This window comes from Carcharhinus amblyrhynchos, chromosome 17 (assembly GCF_965287045.1).
Source record: "Carcharhinus amblyrhynchos chromosome 17, sCarAmb.v2.hapA, whole genome shotgun sequence".
In the NCBI taxonomy this organism is placed as follows: domain Eukaryota; kingdom Metazoa; phylum Chordata; class Chondrichthyes; order Carcharhiniformes; family Carcharhinidae; genus Carcharhinus; species Carcharhinus amblyrhynchos.
The window spans coordinates 30,567,111-30,581,551 of NC_137340.1; the positions used below are offsets into that span (position 1 = coordinate 30,567,111).

A 14,441-nucleotide genomic window follows, 5' to 3' on the forward strand; every position below is an offset into this window, starting at 1 on the left:
ACCCTGCCCCTGACATGAACCTGTAGATAGTTGATGATTTTTTATATCAGGTTGATGGTGATCCTTCCTGCTCCTGAATTCATGTCCAGCTGTGTGAGGTAAAGACAGGACATGAGCTGGAGTGATGAAATTGGACATGCCAGGGTGAGCATCAAATCAATGTTACACATCGTCCCGATCTGTCTCCATATTCCCAGCACACATTCCTAATGAGCAACACTTGCTAAAATCAGGCCTGCTACATGTCGCTGAAAATATGGGATCTAGGAAGACACATTTTGCAAACACTGCATTTCAACTGACCCAGTTTTAACAGCTAAAAAATACAGCACAGATCTATCCTGTCTGTAAAGTCACAGATCACAACACACACTGCAGAACGAAATCTCACATCAGCTGGACACAACTACACTGATTCACTAATGTTCCATTCTTATGTTTACATTCGTCAGTTTAAGCAGAATAAGTAAGAAGATAAATTTAAACATTAGTTAATTATCTGAAAGTTCTCTTACTGGAATTAACGTGAGGACACTGATCACAGAAATCAGACAGTCGCCATAACGTGGACAGTTGTAATCACAGGAACAATCGGAAGAATAGCCCCCACAGTTATATCTGCATGAGGCATAAGTAGCGGGCGCACTGAGAGACAACTCCCTGTCATTTTCAATGCCCCCTCCCTCCCCCACCCCCTCCACCCCACATGCCTCTTCCCAGACCACAAACCTGCCAAAAAAACCCACACCTCCTGACATTGCTCATATGTGGTGCCAGGGTCACTCCATTGGGCACCTGTCCTTCTGACAGCTGCCATTGTCTCCCCATTGTGCTGCCGAGCACAGGACAGCCTCTGACTGGCCGGCAGCTCTCGGTAGATGAGTCAACTGCCCAAGTGTTTGGATTCCCTGGTACGTCTCGCATTGGCCATACCACTGCTTGTTGGACCTTCCAGTAAAGTAGACTCTCACTGGCAGACAACAGCCCTGACACTTCAACAAGATTCCTGTCATTAAACATTCTTTTATTTGAAAGTTCTCTTACCGTAGTTAATGTGAGGGCAGTAGTCACAGAAATCAGAACAACAGCTACCATAATATCGACAGTTGTAATCACAGGAACAATCTGAAGAATAGCCCCCACAGTTGTATCTGCAGGAGCCACTGTATCCTGTTATACAATAAATGTCAAGTTAGATCTGAACTTGTGTTGATTGTTAACAAGGTTACTGATTACAAATTTTCAAAGAAACGTAATGAACTTTCATCATTTAAAAGTAGAACAATTGATTTGGTTGAAGGAATTTTTCATACCTGATGTTGCAGGCATAGATGTTACTGTCAAAATGACAAACATAAATGAATAAGTAAGAAGAATATTTTTCATATCTATGGAAGTCTCATATTTCATTTGATCTTTTTGAACAACATTTAAGAGTGACCAGCTCATGATAGATTTTTGAAATGCATCATTGTTTTGCCCATGAATTTTTCTATGCAGAATTTATTCAAGTTATATTTTCAACTGAATTTGTATTAACAAAAACTGAAATATATGAACTGAAATTCTTTTAATTGCAAATTTTAGCAACAAGTATATTTTAGTGAACAGCTCTAATTTTTCATTAACATTATCAAAATTCTGAATTTTAGTCCCACGTAATTTAAATACAAGTGACTTTTTTTCACAGCAAGAGGAGTGTCGATTGGATTAGCTGTGACGTGTTTTATGTGAAAAATTCACATACAAAGGCAAACAATGATACAGCTCTGTTGAAAATGTGGGATAGATCTTCAATTTGCCACCATTGTACAAAACTCCTGTTGTGATTGAAACCAATTGAAATGCATATCAGTCAGCTTCTATAATGGTTGTCTGACCACAAGATCAGTATTGTACATGGGTGGTAAGTTGGAAATCTACATTTTGGCTCCATTTTTAAGTAAACATAGGGATAAAGATATTTGAAGTAAAATTTAAATATGTAAAATACACCAAGCTCCAATTTCTCTACATTTCTTCTGGCTGAAAGTGCTATTGCAATTTTGAGATAAGAAGTGTAACAAATCTCACCATCATCATTCGGCAGAAGATAGTAGTTTGCAGCAAATCCATATCTAGTAATACTGCCATCAGACCTAAAATAAATTGTCATGCTGTTCGATGATGATACAAATATCCGATTAGATCCATAACAGAATTTAGAAAGCAAAGCTGAATTTGTTGATGGGCCATCATATACTGCAATATAATCATATGAGCAACTTGATGTAACTTCCAGCCTGTTGAAAGAATTATCATAGTTTCAAAATGAATGCAGCGACAATACATTGTCTTTTAAAAACAATCAACTTACTTAATAAACCAGATATTATAAATATGTCTGCATGTTTAAGCATCACTAAAAGACATTGCAGGACTAAACAAAGAACATTGATTATAATTTTTATTCTTCCTGTAGGTGTGTGCTTTTTTGGCAAGGCCAGCATTTGTTGCCCATTTCTATTTGCTCTTGAACTAAGTAACTTGTTAAGCCACTTCAGGGAGCAGTTAATAAAGAACAAAGAACAACGAATAGTCAACGAATATTTCTATGGGTTTGGAGTTACATGTAAGTCAGACCAGGAAAGGATGGCAGATTTCCCCTTCACATTAGTGTACCAGAATTAATAAATGTTTAATAAAAATTGGTGGTAGTTTCATGGACATTATTACTAAGATTGGTTTTAAATTCCAAAATAATGTATTGAATTTAAATGTCACTAGTTGCTTTGGTGGTATTTGTGCATACGATGCCCGAGAATTACCCTTGGCCTCTGGATTACTAGTCTAGTGATATTACTACTACAACACCATCTCCCCACTGGACATTAAAAATAAAATCTGAATTTGTACAGCATCTTTCCCAACTATTAGGTGTCTCCAAGCATTTTACAGCTAATGAGATACTTTGGAAGTCTAGCCATGATTGTAATGTAAGAAGAGTGGCAGTCATGTTGCAAAAGCAAATTTTTACAAACAGCAATATGACAGTGACTGATCGCGGCTCCACACAGCAATTCCAGGGCCAGCCCTGACCACCCCTCTGGGCCTGAGTGCCTCGATGTACAGCCCACCCCCCCAACCCCCACAGCGGTAGTGGTGATCCCCCACCCCAGCAGACTCCCCCCCACTAATGCCCCTCCACTGGGGTCAGGCGCCCCCGCTGGCAGACCAACCACCACCCCCCACCCCACCCCCCAGCCCACCCAATTGCTGCCGGCCCTCCATCCTCGGCCAATCCTGTCTGCAGAGTAGCAGCGGGAACCCATAACCTGGCCGATTGCCCATAGGCCCTGCTCACAATAGGCCCTGCCCCCTTGGCACTGCCCAATGCTTGATGGGCAGTGCTAAGGTGTCCCCTGGACATGGGCACTTTGCCTCTTGTGCAATGCCAGGGGCACAGGTTGGCACTGCCACTGTGCCAATGCCCAGGGAGCACCACCCCCTACTGCCTGACACCCCCCCAGGGGGCCTTGATTGCCCCCTTTCATACCAGCGTGTTCTCCCACTAATTCCCTGAAAGTGAGGAACTAGTCTAATCTGCACTGGAATAAGGTTCTCCTGGCAGGGTGGGAGATTCAATCGGGACGAGTAAGTTCCCAATAATGAACTAATAAACATATTTAAAGACATTATAAAATGATTTTAAAAGAGAGAAAAAGATAAAATCTGCCTTCTCACTGGTTCCCAGCGTGGTCTGACTGGCGATTGTCCTTGGTTCTGGGAGATGCATGTGCATTCACAGCATATGTACAAATCCCAGAACAAGGCCAGTGACGCGCATCTCCCACCGTGACCTGCCAAAAAAGTTGTGGGTCTCGATGGGAGAATCACAGCCCTGATTTCTATTCAAAGGAGTATCAGCCAAGCAGAGAAAGATCTCTGATTTGATGGGTTTTATTTATTGCGCAACCTAATGGCTTTCTATAATATTGTTGACAAAATTAAGAATACCTGTATTCTGAATGGTATATTTCAGTTTAAGTATGAGGCCTAAAATTTCTGACACTCAACATCACAGTACTCTCAAATCTCCCAAGAGTATTGACGTTAAGTGAAGTAAATCCAATAACACTGGTCAATAATCCCGTCATCATTCACAATAAAACATGAAAGTGGAAATATTTTTACTCACTCAATGTAATTGAATTCCAGCTTGATTCTTTGGTTTCTGACCGGCCTTATAAACCACGTGCATCGTGAATTATGTGGATAGGAGTTTGGATATTTGGGACTGAGAATAGACCCATAGGCAGCACTAAGATACCCTCCGCAAGTTCCAACTATTAACAGTAAGAAAATTGGTAAGTACACATGATACAATGCATTGGAAAATAACAATTTTTTTTATTCTTTGCCAATTTTTCAACGTAAGAAATCTAAGCAAGAATGGCTGTATAGACACTTGTGCCTACTTCACCTTCCATTATAATCTTCCTTTTCTCTGAATTTCCCTAACATTCATTCACTCAGTGTTGCTATAAAGTTCCACAGTTACCAGTCAGCAATCACCCTGTTTGTTGGCACTATTGATTGCCTTGACAGTGAGCACTCACAGCTTAGCTCGTGGGCCACCACAGATGAGCCTGATTCTGATTTCATCGGATATCCATATACACTGACTATCAATGACAGTACGTGGGAAGGCTGACAGGATGTCTTAGAACAAAAAGCAAAGAAAATTACAGCACAGGAACAGGTCCTTGGTCCCTCCAATCCGGCACCGACTACGCTGCTCGACTGAACTAAAACCCCCTACCCTTCCTGGGACCATATCCCTCCATTCCCAGCCTATTCATATATTTGTCAAGACGGCCCTTGAATGTCACTGCTGTATCCGCTTCCACTATTTCCCCTGGCAGTGAGTTTCAGGCAGCCACCACCCTCTGTGTAAAAAAAACTTGCCTCGTACATTGTTTTTAAATCTTGCCCCTTGCACCTTAAACATATGCCCCCTAGTAATTGACTCTTCCATCCTAGGAAAAAGCTTCTGACTAACCATTCTGTCCAAGCCCCTCATAATCTTGTAGACTTCCATCAGGTTGGTCCTCAACCTCCATCGTTCCAGTGAGAACAAACCAAGTTTTTCCAACTTCTCCTCATAGCTAATGGCTCCATACTAGGCAACAACCTGGTAATTTTTTTCAGTACCCTCTCCAAAGCCTCCACATCATCCTGGCAGTGTGGCAACCAGAATTGATCACTATATTCCAAGTGCAGCCAAACTAAAGTTCTATAAAACTGCAACCTGACTTGCCAATTTTTAAACTCAATGCCCCGGCCAATGAGGGCAAGCATGCCATGTGCCTTCTTGACATCCTTCTCCACGTGCGTTGCCACTTTCAGTGACCTGTGTATTTGTGCACTCTGATTCCTCAGCTTATCAATACTCTTAAGGATTCTGCCATTTACTGTATATTTTCCATTTGTATGAGACCTTTCAAAATACATCACCTCACACTCCATAGAATCCCTACAGTGCAGAAGGAGGCCATTCAGTGCATCAAGTCTGCACTGACAACAATCCCACCAAGGCCCTTTCCCCGTAATTCCACATATTTACCCTGTTAATCCCTCTAACTTATGCATCCCATGACATTAAGCGGTAATTCAACATGGCCAATCAACCTAACCCACACATCTTTAGATTCTGGGAGGAAACCGGAGCACCGGAGGGAACCCACAAAGCATGTGGAGAATGTGCAAGCTCCACACAGACAATGATCCAGGCCACCAATCAAACCCAGGTGCCTGGAGCTGTGAGGCAGCATTGTTAACTACTGTGCCACCATGCCACTCTTGTCTGGGTCAAGCTCCATCTGCCATATCTCCATCCAAGCCTCCAACAATTCTATCTCCTGCTGTATCCTCTGATGGTCCTCATCCCTACCTACAATTCTTTGTGTTGTCCGCAAACTTACTAATCAAATCAGTTACATTTTCTTCCCAATCATTTGTATATATTACAAACAGCAAAGGTCCCAGCACTGATCCCTGAGGAACACCACTTGTCACAGCCCTCCACTCAGAAATGCATCCTTCCACTGTTTTTGCTTGACTTTACTAGCTTATCTGGGTACTGAGGCCAATAGCAACCCTACTGTTATCTTGGCTAAGACCAGGATGACCTAATTGTCAATAAATTCATGAGTTTTCCTGTTTGTATGGTCCACCTGTTAACTGAATAAACTTGCAGGGTGCTTGGTGGAGTCATGCACTTTCTAATATATAGAAATCAACAAAAGAGTTTGCAAAAGAATTTGATTTTGAGCAGAAAGTTTTGGAAAGCACTCCATAAATCTATGTGTGGATTTATTTTGCCCTTGATCATAAAAAGGTGAGCTTTGTGATTTTTAGATGTGAGTGTGACTATTGAAGGACTGCAGCAGTTAACATTTCTACCAATCCATAGTGCCCAATCTTCAAAGATTTGGATCCTTTTGATACTTTACTGTAGCAGATCATTAGATTTCTATATTTTAAAATCATTTCTCTAACTAATATTTGCAACATTACTACCATTTCAACTTTTTATATGGTGGTTATGGTTGTTAGAGGTCAATCATCTCAGCGCAGAAGTTCCTCAGGGTAGTGTCCTAGGCCCAACTATGTTCACCTGCTTCCTCAATGACCTTCCCTCTGCCAGAAGGTCAGAATGGGGATGTTCACTGATGATTGCACAATGTTCAGCACTATCTGTGATTCCCCAGATATTGAAGCAGCCCGTGCCCAAATGCAACGGGACTTGGGCTGAAAGGTGGCAAGTAACGTTTACACTAAAAATGTTCAAGGCAATGACTAGTTCCAAATGGAAAGATTCTGATTATCAGCCCTTAATATTCAATGGCAATACCATCACTGAATGCCGACTGTCAACATTCTGGTAGTTACCTCTGACCAGAAACAGGACTGGACTGGACATATAAATATTGTGACTACAAGAGCAGGTCAAAGGATAGAAATCCTATGGTGAGTAACTCACTTTCTGACTCCCCAAAGCCTGTCTACTGTCTATAAAGCAAAAGTCAGGAGTGTGATGTAGTATGTTAACTTGCCTTGATGAGTGTAGCTCCAATAAGTCTCAAGAAGCTCAACACCATCCAGGACAAACACCCACTTTATTGGCACCCCTTCTACACAATTAGATTCAACCATCACTGAAGCACAGTGGCAACAGTCTATAAGAAGCACTGTAGGAATTCACCAAGCCTCCAAAGACAGCACCTCCCAAATCCATAAGCTCAAAATCCAGAAGGACAAAGGCAGAAGGCACATGGGGATTCCACCACCTGGATGTTTGCCCCCCCACAAGTCCGCACACTATCCTGACTGAATCACCGTTTGTTCATTGTTGCTGGATCAAAATCCTGGAAACCCCTTCCTAACAGCACTGTGTATATACCTACATCACATGGACAGCAATTGTTCAGGAAGGCAACTCACCACCTCCTTCTTCAGGACAATTAGGGATAGCAATGAATGTTGGCCTAGCCAATGACACCCAAATCCCGACAGTGAAAAATAAAGGAAAATGTAATCTTTTTCCATTATTGTCAAATTTTGACTGCACAGTTGAGTCAAATCTTTGTCAATATTGGCTCCATTGTTGTCAGCTCAGCCACAAACCTCAGGGTTATACATGAAGAGTGACAACGTGGTGAAGTAGCAGATGGTTGCTGGACTGTATGTAACCAATATACCCAAGCATAATCACAGTGTCCATGAAATGGGAGCTCATGACAAGAGGTTTGGAAGGAAAATATTGAAGCAAGAATAAAATTGCTCAGAACTCAGCTGTAATATATCTATATTTGGGATCCCTTCGGTCTGAAGTTTAAGCTTAAAGAAAAAGATGAGGAACATTTAAAAATAGTTACCTGGTTGTGCTGAAAAAGAATTTTTGAAAGGTACAGATTATAATTAGGAAAATGATTCAGTTAACCATAAACAAATAATGATTACATATTTTTAAAAGGGATAACAGATGTAATGCATACAAATCAGAAAATGGCAAACAGACAATTCATCCCCACAAGCCCATATTTACCCATTATGGGGGTGAATAATTCTATTCGTATTTACTATTTGTTATCATATCTCTTCATCCCGTTTTCTACCTGTCAACTGACCTTGAATGTTAATGTACATTCTGCCTGAAAGTGAATTGAACCTCCTCATGACTCTGAGTGAGAAAGAGACCCTATATCCTGTTCAAAACATCATGCATTTCATTTTGTAGCCATTTGGTGCTACAGAACTTCAGTATTGTTCAGAAGAGTTAAGCTGTTGGAGTTCTTTGTCTTGGACTCATCATTACATGTTCACAACAATATCAATTATAGCCCAGTTGCTAACCAATCACCAGTCTCAGATAATATGAATTGTTGTTCACTTTAGACTTGATATTCTTGCGAATTGGTTCTGATGAGTGCATAGTGAAAAACTTCAACAGCTTTTTTCAGCAACCCTGCCTTGTAGGTTTAGACCCCTCAAGTATTGAGAATCATTTGTCTCTATCCACCCATTTTGATCCACCCAGAAGGCCAAAGGCAACAAATGGATGGGAACACCACCAGCTGCAAATTCTCCTCTAAGACACACACACTATCTTGATTTGGATCGATACCACCATTTCTTTGCTGTCATTGAGTCAGAAATTCTGGAATACCTTTCCCATCAGCATTGTGGATGGGCCTACACCAGGGCTTTGATAAAGAGATTCACCACTACCTTCTGAAGGAGTATAAGAGATCGCCAATGCATGCTGATCTTACTCTATGAAAGTGAAAAGGGTGCAGCAGGTTACATGGATGTTATATCGAAAAAGTTATTTAAAACTCCAGTATATGTTTTTCACCTCCACTAGTTACTTAAAGGGTTTGAAAATCTTCAGTTGAGTCTGTGAGAGGCAAGCTGTTAGCTGCAAGGAGGAACGCCAAGGATACAACCAGCCAGGGGCTAGTTCTCAGGCAGGATTTCACAGCTGTTAGATCTCAAGGTCTGTAAAAACAATGCGGGGTTATCCACCACCTACACTGACAGCCAATTCATCTAATGATAACTTAGGGAGTCAACATTAGAGAATTCATTAAGCACTGGGAAAACTGGACAAGGGAGTGTAACTGATATCCACAAGCCATATATAAATTGTTATGTTAGAAACTAATTGGAACCAATAGTAAATTGGACCACATAACATGTACAAACCATTACACTGATTGCGTATTATTATAATCAAGTAGATGTGCACATGTCATAATTGGTCAATTGTGTTCACACCTTAGGCATGATGTAAACCTAATCTATAACTGGGAGTGGAAAAAGATTGTGCAAATATACATTGATTGGTATATGCAAATTTCTTCTCATGTAGCCGTTACATTCACTGTAAAATCATTGAAGATCATAATTGTCAAAGAAATGTAAATAAGTTCTATTGTTCAGAAGTAGATGAATATGTGTCCTTGAAGGTTGATTCTGTGGCTATTAATGTAGTTTTACTAGTCCCAGTGAAAATAGTAAAAATCAATGCAGAAGCAACAAGAACATTTTTATATCTATTCAAATGTGAAACTTCATTTGATTAAAGAATAAGGATTAAAGACGGAAGAGTGAATGGGACATTCTCAATGTCCATCAGGGTGGTTCCTGTGAAAGATGTTGCAAATACGGGCTGAGGGTTAATGTTCTCGTAAGTGCCAATGTCCCTTTACTCCAAGACATAATGGAGAGAACAGTCTCACTTAATCCCTATATCCAATTGTCAATTGTAACTCCCAAACGGAGATTGGACAGCAGAGATTTGGATGAACTCAGTTGCGGGGATATTGTTCAGGCTTTAGACGGCAGCAGAGAAACACTTCACCAAATCAACAATGGTTCTGACAGATCTATGGACAGCAAATATACAAACTGATAAAGTAACTGAAAATGAATTGAAATGTTACTCACAGGTTGTTGTATAAGTACCACAGTATCCTGTACAGAAACACATTCAGCTTAGTTACATTGTCAAGTGTTTTTGAAGAATCTTCTACCAATCATACTTAGAAATATTAATATAACATATGACAAGAAGAAAAATAAGTAACATCAGGTATCGTTCAAATCTACAAACAACTGGACAGTAAAAGTCATCCTGTTAAAGCCAGCCTGTCACACACAAGACACAATATATACAGCCCCCACGCCCACTCAGAAATGAAATACAACGTGCTGAGGATGGCCACATTTCGTTGCACAATCAGGGGGTGAAAACCTTAGAAACCACTGCCTGATTAATGTGTCATTTGGTGGACTCTCCTGTAAATTGGACAAAATGGTCTCTCACTGACTCTCCAGCTGGCAGAAAACAGCCCTGTGAACAGATGCCAGGTTCACATTGCTGCAGAAAAGATGCTCAGTGCTAGCTGCCCAGAGACAAAATCCAGCAACTACAAACTGTCAGGAACATGATGTTAATTTGAATTTTCTTTGGGAGCTTTCAGTCCAGAAGTAGCAAGCAAAATTACCATAATAAATTAGAATTAATGTTCATAGTTGAACAAACATCTGACAAACACACAGAATTCTTCGAAAAACAGAAATATGGGCCAGAAAATTGCCCCATGAAATGACATCCTCTGCAGTGAAATCTGCCATTGAGCTGAGTAAATGGTCAGGTCTGGATGCCTCAACATGGTTTCTGTCATGGTCTTCAATAAGGTTGAGATAAGTGATTTGCCCCTCGAAGACTCTGGGACATGAGGCATTGTCTGATGAGCCTGTCTAACCCTCCTCCTCTCTGTCAGCATCTTGCCCTCCTCTGTGCTGTCTCTCCTCAATCTCTGCCAGCCAAGGTTGGTAAATAAATCACCCATGACTGACAACAAGGGGTTGGAGCTGAAACCCTGAAGTGAGAACCAAGGCCTTCACCAGGTGTGACACTACTCCCTGCGAACTTCAATAACTTACAACAACAATGGAAAACTTGCAACATTTCTACAAAGTCAGCAAAATCCAGTTCAACTCTGAACCTGACATGAACATGCAGGTAGTTGATGAATCTTTTATATCGGATTGATGGGTGGTCCTTCCTACCCCTGAATTCATGTCCAGCTGTGTAAGGTTAAGAGAGGACATGAGTTGGAGTGATGAGGTTGGACGTGCCAGGGTGAGCGTCAAATCAATGTTACACATTGTCCCGATCTGTCTCCATGCTCCCAGTATACACTCCTAATGAGCGACAAATACACTTACTAAAATCAGGCCTGCCACATTTCACTGAAAATATGGGACCCAGGGTGACACATTTTGCAAACTTTGCATTTCTGACGCAGTTTTAACATTTAAAAAGTACAGCACAAACCCATCCTGTCCATAAAGTCACAGATCACAACACACACTGCAGAAACAAATCTCACATCAGCTGGACACAACTACACTGATTCACAATGAGAACAATAATCTTCACTAATGTTCCATTCTTATGTTTACATTTGTCACTTTGAGCAGAATAAATAAGAAGATAAATTTGAAGATTAGTTTATTATCTGAAAGTTCTCTTACCGGAATTAACGTGAGGACACTGATCACAGAAATCAGAACAACAGTTGCCGTAATATGGACAGTTGTAATCACAGGAACAATCAGAAGAATAGCCCCCACAGTTGTATCTGCATGAGCCACTGTATCCTGTTATATAGTAAATGTCAAGTTAGATCTGAACTTGTGTTGATTGTTAACAATGTTAGTGATCACAAATTTTCGAAGAAATGTAATGAACTTTTATCATTCAAAAGTAGAACAATAGATTTGGTCAAAGGAACTTTCCATACCTGATGTTGCAGAACCAGTTATTACTGTCAAGATAATAAAAATAAATGCGTTAAGTAAGAAGAATATTTTTCATATCCAAGACACAAAATTGATTTGATCTTATTGAACAATGTTACTGATTACAAATTTTCTCAAAAATCTAATGAATTTTTATCATTCAAAAATAGAACAATAGATTTGGTTAAAGGAATTTTCCATACCAGATGATTCAGGATAAGTTGCTGCTGTCAAAAAAATTAAAATAAATGCATCAATAAGAAGAATACTTTTCATAGCTAAGATACAAACTTCATTTGATCTTATTGAACAATATTACTGATTACAAATTTTCTAAGAAATGTAATGAACTTTTATTATTTCATAATATTTGGTTAAAGAAACTTTGCAGACCTGTTGTTAAAATTTGCCCTGGTAGTGTCAAGATAATAAAAATAAATGTGTAAGTAAGAAGAATAATTTTCATATTATAGAAGTCTTAAACTTCATTTGATCTTTTTGAACAACATTTAAGAAAGAATGACCAGCTCTGATGCATTTTGTGCCACCTCCTGTAAATTCCTATTCCTTTCCCTCCTTAGCACTATCAGCAATAATGGAATCCTCTCTCTGACATGTTGGGGACAATAGGAGAATCGACAGCTGGAATTTTCGGGATTCCTGCAGTAGGTTTTCCTGCAGCAGAGCCAGCTTGCGATTGGCCACAGAGTCACCTTCGGCGTAACTGGAAAATCCTGCTAGTGGGAAGGGCTGGAAAATCCCACCCTTTGAACAGATGCCAGGTACATCTTGCTGCAGAAAAGATGCTCGGTGCCAGCTGCCTACAGCCAAAATCCAGCATCTACAGACTGCCAGGAACATGATGTTAATTTGAAGCATTTGAATTTTCTTTGGGAGCTTTCAGTCCAGAAGTGGCAAGCAAAATAACCATAATAAATTAGAATTAATATTCATTGTTGAACAAGCATCTGACAAATATACAGAATCCTTAGAAAAACAGAAACATGGCCAAAAAATTCCCAATACAGTGACATCCTCTGCAGTGAAATCTGCCATTGAGCTGAGTTAATGGCCAGGTCTGGAGGACAATGGGAGTCACACACACCCATTTCTCCTCCTTCTCCCATCACATCCCTCATGCAAAGGTACTGGAAATGTTGGTTGTAATTGCGAGTCCAGTAAGAGTGGAAATACCTCCCTAAGTCCGACTGAGAAGTCATATTTTTGACTCAGAGAAGTAAAAAATGATTTTCCAGCCCTTCCCGTCAAAGGTGTTGCAAACACGGGTAGAGGTTTAACATTCTCAGTGAGAGCCAATGTCCCATAAGCCTCAGACACAACAGAGAGAACAGTCTCACTGAATCCTTATATCCAATGGCCATTTGTAACTTCCAAATGGAGAATGGACAGCAGGGATTTGGATGAACAGGCAGTTAAGGGGATATAATTCAGACTTTAGACGGCTGTAGAAAAACACTTTACCAAATCAACGATGTGATTTGCTGAGTACAGCCATTCAGATTAATTGTTCTGAAAGATCTATGGACAACAAATATACAAACTAATAAAGTAACTGAAAATGAATTGAAATGTTACTCACTGGACGTTGAATAAGCACTGCAGTATCCTGTACAGAAACACATTCAGCTTAGTTACATTGTCAAGTGTTTTTGAAGGATCTTCTACCAATCATACTTAGAAATATTAGTATAACACATGACAAGAAGAAAAATAATTAACATCAGGTATTGGTCAAATCTACAAATCTAAAAGTCATCCTGTTAAAGCCAACCTGTCACACACAAGACACAATATATACAGCCCCCACGCCCATTCAGAAATGAAATGCAACATGCTGAGGATGGCCACATTTCATTGCACATTCAGGGGGTGAAAACCTTAGAAACCACTGCCTGATTAATGTGTCATTTGGTGGACTCTCCTGTAAATTGGACAAAATGGTCTCTCACTGACTCTCCAGCTGGCAGAAAACAGCCCTGTGAACAGATGCCAGGTACACATTGCTGCAGAAAAGATGCTCAGTGCTAGCTGCCCAGAGACAAAATCCAGCAACTACAAACTGTCAGGAACATGATGTTAATTTGAATTTTCTTTGGGAGCTTTCAGTCCAGAAGTAGCAAGCAAAATTACCATAATAAATTAAAATTAATATTCATAGTTGAACAAACATCTGACAAACACACAGAATTCTTCGAAAAACAGAAATATGGGCCAGAAAATTGCCCCATGAAGTGACATCCTCTGCAGTGAAATCTGCCATTGAGCTGAGTAAATGGTCAGGTCTGGATGCCTCAACATGGTTTCTGTCATGGTCTTCAATAAGGTTGAGATAAGTGATTTGCCCCTCGAAGACTCTGGGACATGAGGCATTGTCTGATGAGCCTGTCTAACCCTCCTCCTCTCTGTCAGCATTTTGCCCTCCTCTGTGCTGTCTCTCCTCAATCTCTGCCAGCCAAGGTTGGTTGGTAAATAAATCACCCATGACTGACAACGAGGGGTCGGAGCTGAAACCCTGAGGTGAAAACCAAGGCCTTCACCAGGTGTGACACTACTCCCTGCGAACT

The 14,441-nt window shown here is 40.4% G+C and overlaps 1 protein-coding gene across 1 annotated transcript in view; it reads right to left on the reverse strand.

Moving 5' to 3' along the window:
* LOC145354573 (CUB and zona pellucida-like domain-containing protein 1) overlaps positions 1-13,526 on the reverse strand; it is a 40,011-nt gene extending 26,485 nt beyond the window's left edge. The window contains exons 1-8 of the mRNA XM_080206037.1: positions 13,457-13,526; positions 12,060-12,083; positions 11,859-11,882; positions 11,590-11,715; positions 9,994-10,020; positions 4,599-4,701; positions 2,074-2,282; positions 1,045-1,170 (exon numbers count right to left, since the gene is read on the reverse strand). Coding sequence (XP_080062163.1) covers positions 1,045-1,170; positions 2,074-2,282; positions 4,599-4,701; positions 9,994-10,020; positions 11,590-11,715; positions 11,859-11,882; positions 12,060-12,083; positions 13,457-13,499 — 682 coding nt within the window. The 5' untranslated portion in view covers positions 13,500-13,526. The remainder of the gene's footprint in view (positions 1-1,044; positions 1,171-2,073; positions 2,283-4,598; positions 4,702-9,993; positions 10,021-11,589; positions 11,716-11,858; positions 11,883-12,059; positions 12,084-13,456) is intronic.
* Positions 13,527-14,441: the final 915 nt, after the last annotated feature.